The sequence below is a fragment of the Triticum urartu genome, chromosome 3, assembly GCF_003073215.2.
Source record: "Triticum urartu cultivar G1812 chromosome 3, Tu2.1, whole genome shotgun sequence".
In the NCBI taxonomy this organism is placed as follows: domain Eukaryota; kingdom Viridiplantae; phylum Streptophyta; class Magnoliopsida; order Poales; family Poaceae; genus Triticum; species Triticum urartu.
The window spans coordinates 636,845,076-636,867,534 of NC_053024.1; the positions used below are offsets into that span (position 1 = coordinate 636,845,076).

General features: G+C 44.0%; 2 protein-coding genes across 3 annotated transcripts; both read right to left on the reverse strand.

Annotated features, from left to right (window-relative positions):
- Nucleotides 1-673: 673 nt before the first annotated feature.
- LOC125545549 (noroxomaritidine/norcraugsodine reductase-like) lies at nt 674-21,503 on the reverse strand. 2 transcript variants are annotated; one of them, XM_048709541.1, is made up of 6 exons: nt 21,384-21,503; nt 2,468-2,568; nt 2,137-2,344; nt 1,749-1,974; nt 1,164-1,270; nt 674-996 (listed from the first exon to the last, which is right to left on the reverse strand). In XM_048709541.1, exons 2-6 carry the CDS (start codon nt 2,551-2,553, stop codon nt 832-834), a joined length of 792 nt encoding a protein of 263 aa, XP_048565498.1. In that variant the 5' UTR covers nt 2,554-2,568; nt 21,384-21,503; the 3' UTR covers nt 674-831. The 2 variants fall into 2 exon arrangements, with proteins under 2 accessions (XP_048565498.1, XP_048565497.1); XM_048709540.1 differs by lacking the exon at nt 21,384-21,503 and having other exon boundaries at nt 2,468-2,757.
- Nucleotides 18,682-21,510, reverse strand: LOC125545550 (noroxomaritidine/norcraugsodine reductase-like). Its single transcript, XM_048709542.1, has 5 exons — nt 21,273-21,510; nt 20,968-21,175; nt 20,275-20,500; nt 19,624-19,730; nt 18,682-19,193 (listed from the first exon to the last, which is right to left on the reverse strand). Exons 1-5 carry the CDS (start codon nt 21,356-21,358, stop codon nt 19,029-19,031), a joined length of 792 nt encoding a protein of 263 aa, XP_048565499.1. The 5' UTR covers nt 21,359-21,510; the 3' UTR covers nt 18,682-19,028.
- Nucleotides 21,511-22,459: the final 949 nt, after the last annotated feature.

The following is a 22,459-nucleotide window of genomic DNA, read 5'->3' on the forward strand; positions in this document are numbered from 1 at the left end:
ACCTTGTATAGATGCAAATTGTAATTTTGATAGTGGCCTTATATACAAAAATGGAGGGAGTAATAAAGTTTGGCCAAGTTTATAGTAAAAATTTATGAACATTTACAATACGGAATCAATGCCAGTAGATTCATCATCGAATATATATTCACATTATATATATATATATTTGTTATTATAAATTTTAATATTATTTTTATAAACTTTCAAACTTATAAAAGTAAAGTTTCACTTAGGACAAAACTAAAATGCAAAGTAGAAAAAAAGATGGAGTACTAGAGTGGTGAGAAACCTAACTGAAACATATGAGTTGCATCATTGCATAAATAACAGATAAAAAATGGACTTTGGAGCTATTTAAATTTGTGCAATGAATATGCCTCTTCTTTCGCAATATAGTGGTCAAACACAAAAAAAAACGACATTCACGTTCCAACATAACATCAATGTTATAAGGGACCATGGTGCCCGTTGCCTAGATGAGGAGAGCTGAGAGGAGGAGGTACGTAAGAATTTTCATCCATTTTCCAATGAATTTCCGCAAAATACATGTGCACGGATCACAACGTAGATACGTGCCCCTGCGAATTCCGCACGCACGTGCCCCTGCGAATTTTCGCAACATCCAAAATCATGCATCATGTGTGCGTCCACGCCTGCTTAGCTAGTAAAATAGACAAATCTACTTTAGAAATACATTAAAAACTAACAACAATGTAGCAAAATAATTGTACTAGTGGACAACACTCAGGTGCTTGCTAACTACTTGCTACTTTATTACTGAATCTGCATGCACAAGAGTTTAATCGATGAGGCCCTCTTAATAATTAACTACGCACTAATTGTTCGACCACCATCGACAGCGATGACTTGGCCGGTGACGAAAGATGCCGCCGGCATGCAGAGGAACGACACCACTGCGGCCACCTCCTCTGGCTCGCCTGCCCGCCGCATCGGAGTCCTCGCCAACTCGGTCTCTTTAATTTCCGGTGGAAGCTGTTCCACGCACAAATGATCAGTTCTCCAAATGATTTGTTTCTTTGAAAAATGACAGTATAAGAGAATCCTACTATATACGTAAAAAGTCATAACTAATTAGGCTAAATGGTTTTGTTTGTGTATTTTTTGAATGTAATTTTAATGAAGACTCGGTCGGTGCCTACACTGTTTAACATGTCACTCTTGGTCGCGCCCGGGGCGACGCAATTCACTCGGATCTTGTTCTGGGCCCATTCGGTAGCAAGGCTCCTTGTAAGCTGGTTAATTCCTCCTGGTATATTAGAGACAAAAAAGAGATGTCAGTCTTATGCCTCACTTGAAAGTTGGATCGAGTCGTGGTTATGAATACCTTCAGTTAGAGCTTCTTTGAGTTTTTATACAAGTAGTTAGATTGGATAGCTAAAAAGTTATAGTGCGATTTCGTCTCGAAAAAACATTGTCGCTTGAGACAAGGAAAGATTCAAATTTTCAAAATAGTCACTTGACTATCGATATCTAGAAATATTGAGATTGGATTGAACACCTAAAATCATGTGTGTGAATTTGCATCGGAAAGTACACCATTCAATTTTTTGGACTCTACAAACATAGAAATGAAAGCATGGTTGTTGTTTCAGACATTTACCTGATCTTTAAAGTACAAATTAAATCACTATTTTCTGAAACCGTCATTATTTGAAAGTTTCAGTTTTAAAATGGGCGCTATAATAATACTCAAATTTCAAAACAGGAAGACCGGAGGGAGTTACCTTTTGTCATACTGTAAATTGCGAGGCCCGGGAACCCAAGTGTGCCCCCAAGGGAGGATATGTTGACAATGCTCCCTCCTCCAGCGATGGAGGCCCCGAGGAGCAAGGGGTGCGCGAGCTGGCTCAGGTGGAAGCACGACTCTAGGTTGGTTGCCATGAGGTGCGAGTACTCCTCCGATGTCCACTCCACGCCCGGCTTGGCTAGAATCTGCGCCGCGTTGTTCACCTGCATATATACAGTAGGAATGATCCAGCGAAAACACTTAGCCCTTTATGTCCAGACCAACCTCTTTGGATTGGGTGGAATTTTAGAGCCCATTTGCAATCTCAATCCGAAGTTCATCAGATTGAACTGGCAAACTCTGGAGATTTCAGGAAGACGACTTACCAGTATGTCGAGCTTGCCGTCGAAGACTTGCTTGGCCGTCTCCACGAGCTGCTCCCTGTGGGCGCGCAGGGAGACGTCGCAGACGGAGACGGTGACCGGGAGCCCCTTGGCCTCCCACCGGCGGCGGCACTCCTCCAGCTCCGCCGCGCTCCGGGAGCACGTGTGCACCCGCGCCCCGTGCCCCGCCAGCTCCTCCACGATCGCGTGGCTGTTCTCCACCCATCGATAAGCACATGAATATATGCATCGATCGGTCGATCAACGACTATAGTGCAGTAAATTGCATCTTCCTACCTAAGCTAGCCGATTAGATTACAGTATGATCACGTACCCGATCCCTTTGCTGCCGCCGGTGACGAGCGCCGTCGCGCCGGCCAGGCTCCACCTCTCCTCCCTGCTCATGCCACCGGCCGCCATCTCTCTCTCTCTCTCTCTCTCTCTCTCTCTCTCTCTGCGTGTGTGCGCGTGTTCTGGTACTCTGTGCTGTGGAGTGGGCGAGTGGCGGCGTAGGTAGGGAGAGTTACCTCGCTTCACACGTAGCGTAGGCAGTATGTGGCAGTGTGTGGCAGAAACACATGTTCCACGAGCACCGAGCATCATAGTGTCCAGTCGTATTTGCCTACTCCAGACAGTCAAGCCACACTCCAATTTGTAGACCGATCACTGGTTCACGGTGAATGGGAGATGGATTGGCCATTGGCGGTTGACGATGCATGCAAACGGACGCGGTTGGCGTTTTCTCAAGAATAGCTGCCGTTTCGGATGTCGATTCCATTATTACAGCTTTGACCACTGATGACTTATCCTTGCAAAATTATATACTCCAAAGTTTATTGTTACATGTACTTGTCAGAGCTTTTGGCGGAGTTTGAATCATTGCGTCGCTGTAATCTACTCCCTAAAATTGAGTCATCTATTTTGAAACGAAGGGAGTAGATGATAATTATTGCGCGGTTCTCCGTCCCGGTGGTTTGCGGCTGGAGGCTCCGGTGGTGGTGGGCCCTGATGGTGTACTTTGGGTCTGGGAAAACCTTGGCCAGTCTGGCCGGCCCGGTGGCGGCGACGCCTATAGGCGCCGCTTTCCTTCATGAAGGCGCAACTGAGGGTCCAATCTACCCACCCTGATCCCCGACCGGATGAAAAACTTCAATACTTTACGGATCTGGTGGCAGCGGCGCTTTTCGCGTCGTGATGTTTCTGGAGATGTCGTTAGGGGCACTAGGACTTTGTTGGGAGTGCAGAGGATCTACAAGTGGAGGGGATGGGACCAGTGGTAGCAGGTGGTGTTCGCGAAGAAGGAGCAGCGTTGCATCTGACACGTCGACAACTGCGGGTCTCAGCGGCATGGAGCAGCGGGGTCTCGCTGCTGGGCGTGTGTTGATGGACGAGCGCAGGAAGGTGGCGTTGTCTGGCGTCGTGGTGACGTCGACGGCAGCTAGACTGGGCAAGATTGATGCATCAGTACAACTCTAAAGATGGAGTGGTGGTAGTTGGCGGCGGCGACCTCTGAGAGCGCGCCGGACCGGTGTGTTCCCCATACCCAGCAAATGGCTTGGTTGGGGTCTCAGGTCTTAGATGTTAGGCTTGGTTGCGAGGTCTGTTTCGTATTAGGCCCGAACTATCAACATCTCTTCATCAAATGGATATGAGTAGCGACAGATGTTGCCTAAACGGTGACTTCAGACTTACTGTTGTATTTCTTTGTAAGATCTTTTAAAAATAATTAATAAAATGATAGCATGCATCGTCCAGATGCAGAGGCCGTGGGCCTTTCTCCTTTTTTTAAGAAAGCTCTCTTGACGTGCCTTTTAGGAAAAGCTGTCGTTGCGACTTTATTCAAAATGGCATAAAAATTGCATCATTTGTTAGTTGTGCGAATATTACATCAGGTGGTTCATGTTGTTGCCACAGAATAGCACTAAAACTCTTAGAATTACGAGCTAAAAACTGCGCTAACTTGATTGGCTTCTCTAGGTCAGTGATCGAACTTGACAATAGCAAAACCTCTACAAAAGGAAGGATTCTTCTTCATAAACTGCAGCAGCGACACCGATTGAGTCTCCATAGTTATCCATCGTGTCAATAACATCCATACAGTTAGAGTGTACCAAAAGCTTGTTGCATGCTTGCCCTACTAGGATTAGACCGTTTCTCAATGCTATCGGCTCCGTCATCACGCAAGAGAATTCAAATCTATCTGCAATAAATTAAGTTGTGAATTAATATTAGTTTCCTTATTCACGTATGTTATCCCCCTCCCCCCTCCCCAACATCGAGAGGGTTGAACGATCATCTTAAGGATGTTTCTACATGGAAGATTAGCTCTAGCCGATGTTGTCCTTTTGCCTTCTAGATAAGTATACAAGGTGCCACACATGCTTACTCTATGAGTTTATCTTCCATGGGTAGAAATTGAGGCATGTAAGTAAGTAGGCACACAACTTTTGCACATAATAGCAACATGTACTTTATTTGCATGCTAACCTGATATATTCAATCTTTTATGTACCTTGATCTTGGGTAGTACGTCACGTCATACACAAGGGAAACCCTAGGCCCCCGCGTCGTTGAAGGAAATATGCCCTAGAGGCAATAATAAAGTTATTGTTTATTTCCTTATATCATGATAAATGTTTATTATTCATGCTAGAATTGTATTAACAAGAAACATAATACATGTGTGAATACATAGACAAACAGAGTGTCACTAGTATGCCTCTACTTGACTAGCTCGTTGATCAAAGATGGTTATGTTTCCTAACCATAGACATGAGTTGTCATTTGATTAACGGGATCACATCATTAGGAGAATGATGTGATTGACTTGACCCATTCCGTTAGCTTAGCACACGATCGTTTAGTATGTTGCTATTGCTTTCTTCATGACTTATACATGTTCCTATGACTATGAGATTATGCAACTCCCGTTTACTGGAGAAACACTTTGTGTGCCACCAAACGTCACAACGTAACTGGGTGATTATAAAGGTGCTCTATAGGTGTCTCCGAAGGTACTTGTTGGGTTGGCGTATTTCGAGATTAGGATTTGTCACTCCGATTGTCGGAGAGGTATCTCTGGGCCTACTCGGTAATGCACATCACTATAAGCCTTGCAAGCATTGCAACTAATGAGTTAGTTGCGGGATAATGTATTACGGAACGAGTAAAGAGACTTGCCGGTAACGAGATTGAACTAGGTATTGAGATACCGACGATCGAATCTCGGGCAAGTAACATACCGATGACAAAGGGAACAACGTATGTTGTTATGCGGTTTGACCGATAAAGATCTTCGTATAATATGTAGGAGCCAATATGAGCATCCAGGTTCCGCTATTGGTTATTGACCGGAGACGTGTCTCGGTCATGTCTACATAGTTCTCGAACCCGTAGGGTCCGCACGCTTAAAGTTCGATGACGATTATATTATGAGTTTATGTGTTTTGATGTACCGAAGGAGTTTGGAGTCCCGGATGAGACCGGGGACATGACGAGGAGTCTCGAAATGGTCGAGACGTAAAGATCGATATATTGGATGACTATTCGGACATCGGAAATGTTCCGAGTGATTCGGGTATTTTCAGGAGTATCGGGGAGTTATGGGAATTCGTATTGGGCCTTAATGGGCCATACGGGAAAGGAGAGAAAGGCCTCAAAGGGTGGCCGCACCAACAAATATCTACTTAATGAAGCACAAGTCTGAAACATTTGAAAAGTTCAAAAACTTCAGAGTGAAGTGGAAAATCATCGTGACAAGAAAATAAAGTTTCTACGATCTGATCGCAGAGACAAATAATTGAGTTACGAGTTTGGTCTTCAATTAAAACAATGTGGAATAGTTTCACAAACTCATGCCATCTGGAACACCACAGCATAATGGTGTGTCCGAACGTCATAACCGTACTATTATTGGATATAGTGCAATCTATGATGTTTCTTACCGATTAACCACTACAGTTTTGAGGTTATGCATTAGAGACAGTTACATTCACATTAAAAAGGGCACCATCGAAATCCGTTGAGACGACGCCTTATGAACTGTGGTTTGGCAAGAAACCAAAGTTGCCGTTTCTTAAAGTTTGGGGTTGCAATGCTTATGTGAAAAAGTTTCATCTTGATAAGCTCAAACCCAAGTCGGAGAAGTGCATCTTCATAGGATACCCAAAAGTAACTGTTGGGTACACCTTCTATCACAGATCCGAACGCAAGATATTTGTTGCTGAGAATGGATCCTTTCTAGAGAAAGAGTTTCTCTCGAAAGAAGTGAGTGGGAGAAAAGTAGAACTTGATGAGGTAACTGTACCTGCTCCCTTATTGGAAAGTAGTTCATCACAGAAATCTGTTTCTGTGACTATTACACCAATTAGTGAGGAAGCTAATGATGGTGATCATGTAACTTCAGATCAAGTTACTACCGAACCTCGTAGGTCAACCAGAGTGAGATCCGCACCAGAGTGGTACGGTAATCCTATTCTGGAGGTCATGTTAATTGACCATGACGAACCTACGAACTATGAGGAAGCGATGATGAGTCCAGATTCCACGAAATGGCTTGAGGCCATGAAATCTGAGATGGGATCCATGTATGAGAACAAAGTGTGGAGTTTAGTTGACTTGCCCGATGATCGGCAAGCCATAGAAAATAAATGGATCTTCAAGAGGAAGACGGACGCAGATAGTAGTGTTACTATATACAAAGCTAGACTTGTCGAAAAAGGTTTTTGACAAAGTTCAAGGTGTTGACTATGATGATATTTTCTCACTTGTAGCGATGCTTAAGTCTGTCCGAATCATGTTAACAAATTGCCGCATTTTATGAAATCCAGCAAATGGATAAACAAAACTGCATTCCTTAAAAGATTTATTAAAGAAGGTTTTGTCAATCCTAAAGGTGCTAACAAAATATGCAAGCTCCAGCGATCCATCAATGGACTGGTGCAAGCATCTCGGAGTTAGAATATACGCTTTGATAAGTTGATCAAAGCATATAGTTTTATACAGACTTACGGTGAAGCCTGTATTATTCAAGAAAGTGAGTGGGAGCACTACATCATTTCTGATAAATATATGTAAATGACATATTGTTGATCGAAAATAATGCAGAATTATTCTGCAAAGCATAAAGGAGTGTTTGAAAGGAGTTTTTCAAAAAAGACCTCGGTGAAGATGCTTACATATTGAGCATCAAGATCTATAGAGATAGATCAAGACGCTTGATAAGTATTTCAATGAGTACATACTTTGACAAGATTTTGAAGTAGTTCAAAATGGAACAGTCAAAGAAAGAGTTCTTGCCTGTGTTACAAGGTGTGAAGTTGAGTAAGACTCAAAACCCAACCACGGCAGAAGATAGAGAGAGAATGAAAGTCATTCCCTATGCCTCAGCCATAGGTTATATAAAGTATGCCATGCTGTGTACCAGACCTATTGTATACCCTGCCCTGAGTTTGGCAAAGGAGTACAATAGTGATCTAGGAGTAGATCACTGGACATTGGTCAAAATTATCCTTAGTGGTATAAGGATATGTTTCTCGATTATGGAAGTGACAAAAGGTTCGTCATAAAGGGTTACGTTGATGCAAATTTTGACACTGATCCAGATGACTCTGAATCTCAATCTAGATACATATTGAAAGTGGGAGCAATTAGCTAGAGTAGCTCTGTGCAGAGCATTGTTGACATAGAAATTTGCAAAATACTGTTGGGTTTCGTAGTAATTTCAAAAAATTTCCTACGCACACGCAAGATCATGTGATGCATAGCAACGAGGGGGAGAGTGTTGTCTACGTACCCAACGCAGACCGACTGCGGAAGCGATGACACGACGTAGAGGAAGTAGTCGTACGTCTTTACGATCCAACCGATCAAGCACCGAAACTACGGCACCTCCGAGTTCGAGCACACGTTCAGCTCGATGACGATCCCCGGACTCCGATCCAGCAAAGTGTTGGGGAAGAGTTTCGTCAGCACGACGGCGTGGTGACGATCTTGATGTACTACAGCAGCAGGGCTTCGCCTAAACTCCGCTACAGTATTATCGAGGAATATGGTGGCAGGGGGCACCGCACACGGCTAAGGAATAGATCACGTGGATCAACTTGTGTGTTCTAGGGTGCCTCTACCTCAGTATATAAAGGAGCCAAGGGGGGAGGGGGCGCCAGCCAGGGAGAGAGGCGCAGGAGGAGTCCTACTCCTTCCGGGAGTAGGACTCCCCCCCCAATCCTATTCCAACTAGGATTCCCAAGGGGGGAAAGAGAGAGAGGGGGGCCGGCCACCTTCTCCTAGTCCTAATAGGACTAGGGGAGGGGGAAGTGGCGCAGCCACCTTGGCCTGCCCCTTTCTCCTTTCCACTAAGGCCCATGAAGGCCCATATGGCTCCCGGGGGGTTCCGGTAACCTCCCGGTAACCCGGTAAAATCCCGATTTCACCCGGAACACTTCCGATGTCCAAACATAGGCTTCCAATATATCAATCTTTACGTCTCGACCATTTCGAGACTCCTCGTCATGTCCGTGATCACATCCGGGACTCCGAACAACCTTCGGTACATCAAAATGCATAAACTCATAATGAAACTTCATCGTAACCTTAAGCGTGCGGACCCTACGGGTTCGAGAACAATGTAGACATGACCGAGAAACGTCTCCGGTCAATAACCAATAGCGGGACCTAGATGCCCATATTGGCTCCTACATATTCTACGAAGATCTTTATTGGTCAGACCGCATAACAACATACGTTGTTCCCTTTGTCATCGGTATGTTACTTGCCCGAGATTCGATCGTCGGTATCCAATACCTAGTTCAATCTCGTTACCGGCAAGTCTCTTTACTCGTTCCGTAATACATCATCTCACAACTAACATATTAGTTATAATGCTTGCAAGGCTTATGTGATGTGTATTACCGAGAGGGCCCAGAGATACCTCTCCGATAATCGGAGTGACAAAGCCTAATCTCGAAATACGCCAACCCAACATCTACCTTTGAAGACACCTGTAATGCTCCTTTATAATCACCCAGTTACGTTGTGACGTTTGGTAGCACCCAAAGTGTTCCTCCGGTAAACGGGAGTTGCATGATTCTAACACCCATGGAGTTTTGGTGCTGATCATGTTTTGCTCGTGGAAGAGGCTTAGTCAACGGGTCTGCAACATTCAGATCCGTATGTATCTTGCAAATCTCTATGTCTCCCACCTGGACTAGATCCCGGATGGAATTGAAGCGTCTCTTGATGTGTTTGGTCCTTTTGTGAAATCTGGATTCCTTTGCCAAGGTAATTGCACCATTATTGTCACAAAAGATTTTCATTGGACCCGATGCACTAGGTATGACACCTAGATCGGATATGAACTCCTTCATCCAGACTCCTTCGTTTGCTGCTTCCGAAGCAGCTATGTACTCCGCTTCACATGTAGATCCCGCTACGACGCTTTGTTTAGAACTGCACCAACTGACAGCTCCACCGTTTAATGTAAACACGTATCCGGTTTGCGATTTAGAATCGTCCGGATCAACGTAACCTTTTACGGTGAGCTCTTTGTCACCTCCATATACGAGAAACATATCCTTAGTCCTTTTCAGGTATTTCAGGATGTTCTTGACCGCTGTCCAGTGATCCACTCCTGGATTACTTTGGTACCTCCCTGCTAAACTTATAGCAAGGCACACATCAGGTCTGGTACACAACATTGCATACATGATAGAGCCTATGGCTGATGCATAGGGAACATCTTTCATATTCTCTCTATCTTCTGCAGTGGTCGGGCATTGAGTCTTACTCAACTTCACACCTTGTAACACAGGCAAGAATCCTTTCTTTGCTTGATCCATTTTGAACTTCTTCAAAATTTTGTCAAGGTATGTGCTTTGTGAAAGTCCAATTAAGCGTCTTGATCTGTCTCTATAGATCTTAATGCCTAATATGTAAGCAGCTTCACCGAGGTCTTTCATTGAAAAACTTTTATTCAAGTATCCCTTTATGCTATCCAGAAATTCTATATCATTTCCAATTAGCAATATGTCATCCACATATAATATCAGAAATGCTACAGAGCTCCCACTCACTTTCTTGTAAATACAGGCTTCTCCGAAAGTCTGTATAAAACCAAATGCTTTGATCACACTATCAAAACGTTTATTCCTACTCCGAGAGGCTTGCACCAGTCCATAAATGGATCGCTGGAGCTTGCACACTTTGTTATCTCCCTTTGGATCGACAAAACCTTCCGTTTGCATCATATACAACTCTTCTTCCAGAAATCCATTCAGGAATGCAGTTTTGACATCCATCTGCCAAATTTCATAATCATAAAATGCGGCAATCGCTAACATGATTCGGACGGACTTAAGCATCGCTACGGGTGAGAAGGTCTCATCGTAGTCAATCCCTTGAACTTGCCGAAAACCTTTTGCGACAAGTCGAGCTTTGTAGACAGTAATATTACCATCAGCGTCAGTCTTCTTCTTAAAGATCCATTTATTTTCAATTGCTTGCCGATCATCGGGCAAGTCAACCAAAGTCCACACTTTGTTCTCATACATGGATCCCATCTCAGATTTCATGGCTTCAAGCCACTTTGCGGAATCTGGGCTCACCATCGCTTATTCATAGTTCGTAGGTTCATCATGATCTAGTATCATGACTTCTAGAACAGGATTACCGTACCACTCTGGTACGGATCTTACTCTGGTTGATCTACGAGGTTCAGTAGTATCTTGATCTGAAGTTTCATGATCATTATCATTGGATTCCTCACTAACTGGTGCAGGTGTCACTGAAACAGTTTTCTGTGATGAACTACTTTCCAGTAAGGGAGCAGGTACAGTTACCTCGTCAAGTTCTACTTTCCTCCCACTCACTTCTTTCGAGAGAAACTCCTTCTCTAGAAAGGATCCATTCTTGGCAACGAATGTTTTGCCTTCGGATCTGTGATAGAAGGTGTACCCAACAGTTTCCTTTGGGTATCCTATGAAGACACATTTCTCCGATTTGGGTTCGAGCTTATCAGGTTGAAGCTTTTTCACATAAGCATCGCAGCCCCAAACTTTAAGAAACGACAACTTTGGTTTCTTGCCAAACCACAGTTCATAAGGCGTCGTCTCAACGGATTTTGATGGTGCCCTATTTAACGTGAATGCGGCCGTCTCTAGAGCATAACCCCAAAACAATAGCGGTTAATCAGTAAGAGACATCATAGATCGCACCATATCCAGTAAAGTACGATTACGACGTTCGGACACACCATTACGTTGTGGTGTTCCGGGTGGCGTGAGTTGCGAAACTATTCCACAGTTTTTCAAATGTACACCAAACTCGTAACTCAAATATTCTCCTCCACGATCAGATCGTAGAAACTTTATTTTCTTGTTACGATGATTTTCAACTTCACTCTGAAATTCTTTGAACTTTTCAAATGTTTCAGATTTATGTTTCATTAAGTAGATATACCCATATCTGCTTAAATCATCTGTGAAGGTGAGAAAATAACGATATCCGCCATGAGCCTCAATATTCATCGGACCACATACATCGGTATGTATGATTTCCAACAAATCTGTTGCTCTCTCCATAGTACCCGAGAATGGTGTTTTAGTCATCTTGCCCATGAGGCACGGTTCGCAAGTACCAAGTGATTCATAATCAAGTGGTTCCAAAAGTCCATCAGTATGGAGTTTCTTCATGCGCTTTATACCGATATGACCTAAACGACAGTGCCACAAATAAGTTGCACTTTCATTATCAACTCTGCATCTTTTGGCTTCAACATTATGAATATGTGTATTACTACTATCGAGATTTAATAAGAATAGACCACTCTTCAAGGGTGCATGACCATAAAAGATATTACTCATATAAATAGAACAACCATTATTCTCTGATTTAAATGAATAACCGTCTCGCATTAAACAAGATCCAGATATAATGTTCATGCTCAACGCTGGCACCAAATAACAATTATTTAGGTCTAATATTAATCCCGAAGGTAGATGTAGAGGTAGCGTGCCGACTGCGATCACATCGACTTTGGAACCGTTTCCCACGCGCATCGTCACCTCGTCCTTTGCCAGTGCTCGCTTATTCCGTAGTCCCTGTTTCGAGTTGCAAATATTAGCAACAGAACCAGTATCAAATACCCAGGTGCTACTGCGAGCTCTAGTAAGGTACACATCAATAACATGTATATCACATATACCTTTGTTCACCTTGCCATCCTTCTTATCCGCCAAATACTTGGGGCAGTTCCGCTTCCAGTGACCAGTCTGCTTGCAGTAGAAGCACTCAGTTTCAGGCTTAGGTCCAGACTTGGGTTTCTTCTCCTGAGCAGCAACTTGCTTGCCGTTCTTCTTGAAGTTCCCCTTCTTCTTTCCTTTGCCCTTTTTCTTGAAACTAGTGGTTTTGTTAACCATCAACACTTGATGCTCCTTTTTGATTTCTACCTCCGCAGCTTTCAGCATTGCGAAGAGCTCGGGAATAGTCTTGTTCATCCCTTGCATATTATAGTTCATCACGAAGCTCTTGTAGCTTGGTGGCAGTGATTGGAGAATTCTGTCAATGACGCAATCATCGAGAAGATTAACTCCCAATTGAATCAAGTGATTATTATACCCAGACATTTTGAGTATATGCTCACTGACAGAACTGTTCTCCTCCATCTTGCAGCTATAGAACTTATTGGAGACTTCATATCTCTCAATTCGGGCATTTGCTTGAAATATTAACTTCAACTCCTGGAACATCTCATATGCTCCATGACGTTCAAAACGTCGTTGAAGTCCCGATTCTAAGCCGTAAAGCATGGCACACTGAACTATCGAGTAGTCATCAGCTTTGCTCTGCCAGACGTTCATAACATCTGGTGTTGCTCCAGCAGCAGGCCTGGCACCCAGCGGTGCTTCCAGGATGTAATTCTTCTGTGCAGCAATGAGGATAATCCTCAAGTTACGGACCCAGTCCGTGTAATTGCTACCATCATCTTTCAACTTTGCTTTCTCAAGGAACGCATTAAAATTCAACGGAACAACAGCACGAGCCATCTATCTACAATCAACATAAACAAGCAAGATACTATCAGGTACTAAGTTCATGATAAATTTAAGTTCAATTAATCATATTACTTAAGAACTCCCACTTAGATAGACATCCCTCTAATCTTCTAAGTGATTACGTGATCCAAATCAACTAAACCATAACCGATCATCACGTGAGATGGAGTAGTTTCAATGGTGAACATCGTTTATGTTGATCATATCTACTATATGATTCACGCTCGACCTTTCGGTCTCCGTGTTCCGAGGCCATATCTGCATATGCTAGGCTCGTCAAGTTTAACCTGAGTATTCTGCGTGTGCAAAACTGGCTTGCACCCGTTGTAGATGGACGTAGAGCTTATCACCCGATCATCACGTGGTGTCTGGGCACGACAAACTTTGGCAACGGTGCATACTCAGCGAGAACACTTCTTGATAATTTAGTGAGAGATCATCTTATAATGCTACCGTCAATCAAAGCAAGATAAGATGCATAAAAAGATAAACATCACATGCAATCAATATAAGTGATATGATATGGCCATCATCATCTTGTGCTTGTGATCTCCATCTCCGAAGCACCGTCATGATCACCATCGTCACCGGCGCGACACCTTGATCTCCATCGTAGCATCGTTGTCGTCTCGCCAATCTTATGCTTCCACGACTATCACTACCGTTTAGTAATAAAGTAAAGCATTACATCGTGATTGCATTGCATACAATAAAGCGACAACCATATGGCTCCTGCCAGTTGCCGATAACTCGGTTACAAAACATGATCATCTCATACAATAAAATTCAGCATCATGCCTTGACCATATCACATCACAACATGCCCTGCAAAAACAAGTTAGACGTCCTCTACTTTGTTGTTGCATGTTTTACGTGGCTGCTACGGGCTTAAGTAAGAACCAATCTCACCTACGCATCAAAACCACAACGATAGTTTGTCAAATAGACTCCATTTTAACCTTCTCAAGGACCGGGCGTAGCCATACTTGGTTCAACTAAAGTTGGAGAGACAGTCGCCCGCAAGCCATCTATGTGCAAAGCACGTCGAGGGAACCGGTCTCGCGTAAGCGTACGCGTAAGGTTGGTCCGGGTCGTCTCGTCCAACAATACCGCCGAACCAAAGTATGACATGCTGGTAGGCAGTATGACTTGTATCGTCCACAACTCACTTGTGTTCTACTCGTGCATATAACATCAACATAAATAACCTGGCTCTGATACCACTGTTGGGTTTCGTAGTAATTTCAAAAAATTTCCTACGCACACGCAAGATCATGTGATGCATAGCAACAAGGGGGAGAGTGTTGTCTACGTACCCAACGCAGACCGACTGCGGAAGCGATGACACGACATAGAGGAAGTAGTCGTACGTCTTCACGATCCAACCGATCAAGCACCGAAACTACGGCACCTCCGAGTTCGAGCACACGTTCAGCTCGATGACGATCCCCGGACTCCGATCCGGCAAAGTGTTGGGGAAGAGTTTCGTCAGCATGACGGCGTGGTGACGATCTTGATGTACTACAGCAGCAGGGCTTCGCCTAAACTCCGCTACAGTATTATCGAGGAATATGGTGGCAGGGGGCACCGCACACGGCTAAGGAATAGATCACGTGGATCAACTTGTGTGTTCTAGGGTGCCTCTACCTCAGTATATAAAGGAGCCAAGGGGGGAGGGGGGCGCCGGCCAGGGAGAGAGGCGCAGGAGGAGTCCTACTCCTTCCGGGAGTAGGACTCCCCCCCCAATCCTATTCCAACTAGGATTCCCAAGGGGGGAAAGAGAGAGGGGGGCCGGCCACCTTCTCCTAGTCCTATTCCTAATAGGACTAGGGGAGGGGGAAGTGGCGCAGCCACCTTGGGCTGCCCCTTTCTCCTTTCCACTAAGGCCCATGAAGGCCCATATGGCTCCCGGGGGGTTCCGGTAACCTCCCGGCAACCCGGTAAAATCCCGATTTCACCCGGAACACTTCCGATGTCCAAACATAGGCTTCCAATTTATCAATCTTTACGTCTCGACCATTTCGAGACTCCTCGTCATGTCCGTGATCATATCCGGGACTCCAAACAACTTTCGGTACATCAAAATGCATAAACTCATAATGAAACTGTCATCGTAACCTTAAGCGTGCGGACCCTACGGGTTCGAGAACAATGTAGACATGACCGAGACACGTCTCCGGTCAATAACCAATAGCGGGACCTGGATGCCCATATTGGCTCCTACATATTCTACGAAGATCTTTATCGGTCAGACCGCATAACAACATACGTTGTTCCATTTGTCATCGGTATGTTACTTGCCCGAGATTCGATCGTCGGTATCCAATACCTAGTTCAATCTCGTTACCGGCAAGTCTCTTTACTCGTTCTGTAATACATCATCTCACAACTAACATATTAGTTATAATGCTTGCAAGGCTTATGTGATGTGTATTACCGAGAGGGCCCAGAGATACCTCTCCGATAATCGGAGTGACAAATCTTAATCTCGAAATACGCCAACCCAACATCTACCTTTGGAGACACCTGTAATGCTCCTTTATAATCACCCAGTTACGTTGTGACGTTTGGTAGCACCCAAAGTGTTCCTCCGGTAAACGGGAGTTGCATAATCTCATAGTCATAGGAACATGTATAAGTCATGAAGAAAGCAATAGCAACATACTAAACGATCGGGTGCTAAGCTAATGGAATGGGTCATGTCAATCAGATCATTCAACTAATGATGTGACCTCGTTAATCAAAAATAACAACTCATTGTTCATGGTTAGGAAACATAACCATCTTTGATTAACGAGCTAGTCAAGTAGAGGCATACCAGTGACACTTTGTTTGTCTATGTATTCACACATGTATTATGTTTCCGGTTAATACAATTCTAGCATGAATAATAAACATTTATCATGATTATAAGGAAATAAATAATAACTTTATTATTGCCTCTAGGGCATATTTCCTTCAAATACTTACGGATCTGAATGTGGCAGACCCGTTGACTAAATTTCTCTCACAAGCAAAACATGATCACACCTCAGTACTCTTTGGGTGTTAACCACATAGCAATGTTAACTAGATTATTGACTCTAATAAACCCTTTGGGTGTTGGTCACATGTCGATGTGAACTATGGGTGTTAATCACATGGTGATGTGAACTATTGGTATTAAATCACATGCCGATGTGAACTAGATTATTGATTCTAGTGCAAGTGGGAGACTGAAGGAAATATGCCCTAGAGGCAATAATAAAGTTATTATTTATTTCCTTATATCATGATAAATGTTTATTATTCATGCTAGAATTGTATTAACCGGAAACATAATACATGTGTGAATACATAGACAAACAGAGTGTCACTAGTATGCCTTTACTTGACTAGCTCGTTGATCAAAGATGGTTATGTTTCCTAACCATAGACATGAGTTGTCATTTGATTAATGGGATCACATCATTAGGAGAATGATGTGATTGACTTGACCCATTCCGTTAGCTTAGCACACGATCGTTTAGTATGCTGCTATTGCTTTCTTCATGACTTATACATGTTCCTATGACTATGAGATTATGCAACTCCCGTTTACCGGAGAAACACTTTGTGTGCCACCAAACGTCACAACATAACTGGGTGATTATAAAGGTGCTCTACAGGTGTCTCCGAAGGTACTTGTTGGGTTGACGTATTTCGAGATTATGATTTGTCACTCCGATTGTCGGAGAGGTATCTCTGGGCCCACTCGGTAATGCACATCACTATAAGCCTTGCAACTAATGAGTTAGTTGCGGGATAATGTATTACGGAATGAGTAAAGAGACTTCCCGGTAACGAGATTGAACTAGGTATTGAGATACCGACGATCGAATCTCGGGCAAGTAACATACCGATGACAAAGGGAACAACGTATGTTGTTATGCGGTTTGACCCATACAGATCTTCGTAGAATATGTAGGAGCCAATATGAGCATCCATGTTCCGCTATTGGTTATTGACCGGAGACGTGTCTCGGTCATGTCTACATAGTTCTCGAACCCGTAGGGTCCGCACGCTTAAAGTTCGATGATGGTTATATTATGAGTTTATGTGTTTTGATGTACCGAAGGAGTTCGGTGTCCCGGATGAGATCGGGGACATGACGAGGAGTCTCGAAATGGTCGAGACGTAAAGATCGATATATTGGACGACTATATTCGGACATCGGAAAGGTTCCGAGTGATTCGGGTATTTTCAGAAGTACCAGGGAGTTACGGGAATTCGTATTGGGCCTTAATGGGCCATACGGGAAAGAAGAGAAAGGCCTCAAAGGGGGGCCGCACCCCTCCCCATGGGCTGGTCCGAATTGGACTAGGGAGGGGGCGCCCCCTTCCTTCCTTCTCCTTTTCCCTTCCCTTTCCTTCTCTCCTACTCCTACTACTTCGAAGGGATTCTAGTTCTACTAGGAAAGGGGGAATCCTACTCCCGGTGGGAGTAGGACTCCCCTAGGGCGTGCCATAGAGAGGGCCGGCCCCTCCCCTCCTCTACTCCTTTATATACATGGCCAGGGGGCACCCCATAGACACAACAATTGATCTCTTAATCTCTTAGCCATGTGCGGTGTCCCCCTCCATCATAATCCACCTCGATCATAACGTAGCGGTGTTTAGGCGAAGCCCTGCGTTGGTAGAACATCATCATCGTCACCACGCCGTCGTGCTGACGAAACTCTCCCTCAACACTCGGCTGGATCAGAGTTCGAGGGACGTCATCGAGTTGAACGTGTGCAGAACTCGGAGGTGCCGTGCGTTCGGTACTTGATCGGTCATATTGGGGCACGCGCCTCCTTCCCCACGATGGGGATTGGCATGGAATGCTGGTGTGCGCCATTTATGGCCGCCGGGTGGCGTGATGACGAAGAGCATGGAGCTCGATCTTGGGTTTGCCCTTCGACCTGATTTGAAGATGGCGGTCCTCTCCCTCATTCATCGGTCTTCCCTACCGGCCTGGGATGCTCGCGACCTCCTGTTTGTCCGAATCCGGTTGTTGGTTTGGGCATTGGTGTTGGGGGATTTGAATCAGACGAAATCATTAGATATTTTATTTTCGTCGTTGCGCGTAATTCTTTAGCATGGTGGTAGTAATAATTTAAATCTTTTGGGCGACTGGGTGCTCCTACAGTAAGGGCATAGGAAGCTTTTATGCATTGGATGGTCTTGTGGCAAGGACAGCGTTTAAGCTTTCCCATGGAGAATTTTTCTTTTTTTTTGGCATGACAATTCAAAGATTTGTCCTTGATTATATGCCTCTTTATGGTTTAATAGTTATGTGAACCATATATATGTAGGTGCGTATCCGGGGCAAAATTGAATACCCCTGTTAAGATCCAATAGTTGTGTTCAATTGTGCCATGGTTAATTACCTTTTAAGTTTAGGGAAAAAGAATTAATTATATGTATTATACCAAAGATCAATAATTAAGAGGCTTCACTCTATGTGATGAATATCACCACTATATGGTGCTCTATATCGGTTCGGTTCCAAAATGTACACATCTTTATAACTTGTACAACAAAAGTACACAAGGCACAATAACGGCAATGCCAGCATCCAAGATCATGCATCATGGGTGCGGCCACGCTTGCTTGGCTAGTTAAATACGCAAATCTACTTTAGAAATACAATAAAAACTAAAAACAAATCAAAAATGTAGCAAAATAATTATACTAGCGGACAACACTCAGGTCCTTGCTAACTCCTCCTTTTGTCTCATAATATAAGAACGTTTTTCAAGCTAACGGGACGGAGGTAGTACTCACCGGCTACTTTATAAATTGATCAACATGCACACGATTTTATCGGTGAGGTGCCGTTAATTAACTAGGCACTAATTGTTCGACCACCATCGACGGTGATGACCTGCCCAGTGACGAAGGATGCCGCTGGCATGCAGAGGAATGACACCACTGCAGCCACGTCCTCTGGCTCACCTACCCGCCGCATCGGAACCTTCGCCAACTCCTTCTCTAAAATGTCGGGTGCGACCTGTTCCACACACAAATGATCAGTTCTCCAAATTATTAGTTTCTTAGAAAAACCGATACTAAAGAGTTGTGTAGTAGGATTCTGCGAACTCGTCGTCTCTAATCACCAATACTACCTCCGTCTAGATGAATAAGTCATTCGCGTAGTTCTAAATCATCGATTTGAGAAATTAAATATGTGTTATATGTAACAAAAAATATATATTTAGAAACTACATCCGTGTAGAAATCTAGTGATATACTTTTCATGACATACAACATATATTTAATTTCTCAAACCGATGACCTAGAACTATGCGAATGACTTATTAACTTAGACGGAGGTAGTACTATACACGTAAAAAGGTCATAACTCATAACTAATTTGGTTAAATAGTTCTGATTGTGTATTTTCTTTAATGTACTTTTAAAAAGACACGGCTGGTGCATACACTGTTTAACATGTCACTCTTGGTCACGCCCGGGGCAACGCAATTCACTCGAACTTTGTTCTGGGCCCACTCGGTAGCAAGGCTCCGCGTGAGCTGGTTGATCCCTCCTGCATGTCAGGCGGTAAAATTAGAGGCAAAAAACATATGTGAGTTTTATGCCTAAGTTGAAATTTGGATCAAGTTGTGGTTATGGCGATGAGCACCTTCAATTAGAGCTTCTTTGAGTATTTATTTTCACAAATAGTTAGATTGGATAGTTAAAATGTTGTAGTGCGGTCGTCTCGAAAGAACATCATCGTATGAGGCATGCAAAGACTCAAATTTTCAAAATAATCAATTGACTGTTGGTATCTAGAAATATTGAGATTGAACACCTAAAATCATGCATGTGAATTTGTATCGAGAAATACAACATTCATTTTTTGGACCTTACAAATATATTAAATGAAAACATGACCTCTGTTTTGGACATTGACAGGATCTTTAAAGTACGAATTAACCCACTATTTTTTAAACTGTCATCATTTCAAAGTTTCATTTTTAACATGGATGGATGATGTAATTTTGAAGTATCCCTCCGACTATTTATCGAGATAATAATAGTACTGGAATTTCAGAAGTAGGAAAACTGGAGGGAATAGCGCATACTACCTTTTGTGATACCGTAAAGTGCGTAGCCCGGGAACCCAAGCGTGCCCCCAATGGAGGATATGTTGACGATGCTACCTCCTCCGGCGATGGAGGCCCCGAGGAGCAAGGGGTGCGTGAGCTTGCTGAGGTGGAAGCACGGCTCTAGGTTGGTCGACATGAGGTGCGTGTACTCCTCCGATGTGCACTCCACGGCCGCCTTGGCAAGAGCCTGCGCCGCGTTGTTCACCTGAATATGTACAGTAGGAATGGTCAGCCCCGTAAAGTGTAAAACCTATATGAACCTCTTTGGATTGGGTGGAATTTTAGAGCCCAATTGCAGTCTCTGGACGGCTGGCCTGATCTCAATCTAAACTTAATCAGGTTGAACATACGAACTCTGGAGATTTTAGACTAGTCATGGGTAGTAAGATTAGCATATGTTACTACTCTATATTACTATCTTGGAGTAACATATGTGTGGTGTCATGTAACATTTTATTTATTAGGTTGTAGACTCATCTTGTCTTAGTATATTTGATGTTGCAGTAACTAACTATGTTATTACATACTTATATTTTCTCATTAATTACTCGTCACATTCTCCATCTATTTTGCCTAGAGATATGTGATTTTACCATCTATCTATGTTACTCCTATTGTAAGTACTCTCAGAAAGAGGGCCAAGTACAAGTCCATGTAGTTATTATTAGTTACCAGTATGTCGAGCTTGGCGTCGAAGACTTGCTTGACCGTCTCCACGAGCTGCTCCCTCTGTGCGCGCAGGGAGACGTCGCAGACGGAGACGGTGACCGGGAGGCCCCTGGCCTCCCACCGGCGGCGGCACTCCTCCAGCTCCGCCGCGCTCCGGGCGCACGTGTGTACCCGCGCCCCGTGCCCCGCCAGCTCCTCCACGATCGCGTGGCTGCGTTGCATCGATCGACACCATGATGCACAGAAGCACATGAGTATACGTGTACATAGCATGTGTGTACGTAAGAAGGTTATATAGAATTGCGCACCCGATCCCTTTGCTGCCGCCGGTGACGAGCGCCGTCGCGCCGGCCAGGCTCCACCTCGCCTCCCTGCTCATGCCACCGGCCGCCATCTCTCTCTCTCTCTCTCTCTCTCTCAGGTGCGGGTGCGGGTGCGTGTGCGTGTGCGCGTGTTCTGATACCTTGTGTCGTGGGGTAGCAAGAAGATATCCTCGTAAGTCGACTAGGGCCGTACGTAGCGAGAGTGCACTCGCCCCACACGTAACGTAGATCCCTGTGTGTGGCTGTCTGGCTGAGACGCATGTTCCACAAGCAGAGCAGAGTGTCCAGTCGTACGTACGTATTTGCCTACTGTACGCACGCCACAAGGCCCACAACCACACACTGGCACGCACTGCGGCACTGGTACCTAGTACCTCGCAGAACGCAGAGGATAACACGATAAGTCCAGGCAGTGTACGCGTCGTCCTATCACGTTCACATCACGCTCCATTTTCTTTTTTTGAGGGGCACATCACGCTCCATTTTGGAGCTGCACTTAAGCCACCAATGCGTTGTTGTCATATATGTGGGCCGGGCCACATCGTCAGGCAGCGAAGTACTAGCTCTCTACAGGATTGTCTCAAAAACAAAAACAAAAAAGCTCTGTACGCGTCAGGCAGTGAACTCATCTTGTCGTTTTTTTCCCACGAGCTTCTCGAATGTTCAACCTTCATCAAATTTTCCACCGGCATCATGCACATGAGCATCTTGCAAAAAAAGTTCTTTTTTGAAATTTATTTACTACTCCCTTCGTCCCAAAATCCTTGTTTGTCTAAACTAGTAGTGAACTCGTCTTCGGATTTTTGCCGTGAGCTTCTGGAGTGTCCAAACTTCACAAAAAAAAGGTTTTTTCTTTTTCTTTTTGAATTTGTTTATTACAACTCCATTTGTCTCAAAATTTTTGTCTTAGATTTGGCTAAATGCGAATGTGTCTAGCCACATGTTTAAGTGTTAGATCCTTCCATATCGAGATAAATCTAAGATACGATTTTGGGATGGAGGTAATATTTCAAATGATTTTACTGTTCACACCCGGGCTCATATGAGCCCGGGTGCAGAATAGCCGCATCCTTAGACTGATCATGTTCATGTTAAGCTAACATTCAAAATCAAAAATTATTTTATTATTATCTACATGCTTGGAGATGATCAGACATTAAACTTAGGGACGC

Excerpts from the sequence above, each read along its gene's own strand:
- LOC125545550 (XM_048709542.1), bottom strand. The coding sequence starts at position 21,358 with ATGGCGGCCGGTGGCATGAGCAGGGAGGCGAGGTGGAGCCTGGCCGGC. Across the intron at positions 21,176-21,272 it reads GGCGGCAGCAAAGGGATCGG|CCACGCGATCGTGGAGGAGC; the intron begins GTGCGCAATTCT and ends GATGCAACGCAG. Across the intron at positions 19,731-20,274 it reads ACTTTACGGTATCACAAAAG|GAGGGATCAACCAGCTCACG; the intron begins GTAGTATGCGCT and ends CCTGACATGCAG.
- LOC125545549 (XM_048709540.1), bottom strand. The coding sequence starts at position 2,736 with ATGATGCTCGGTGCTCGTGGAACATGTGTTTCTGCCACACACTGCCAC. Across the intron at positions 1,975-2,136 it reads ACGGCAAGCTCGACATACTG|GTGAACAACGCGGCGCAGAT; the intron begins GTAAGTCGTCTT and ends GTATATATGCAG. Across the intron at positions 997-1,163 it reads AGAGTGACATGTTAAACAGT|CTTCCACCGGAAATTAAAGA; the intron begins GTAGGCACCGAC and ends TGCGTGGAACAG.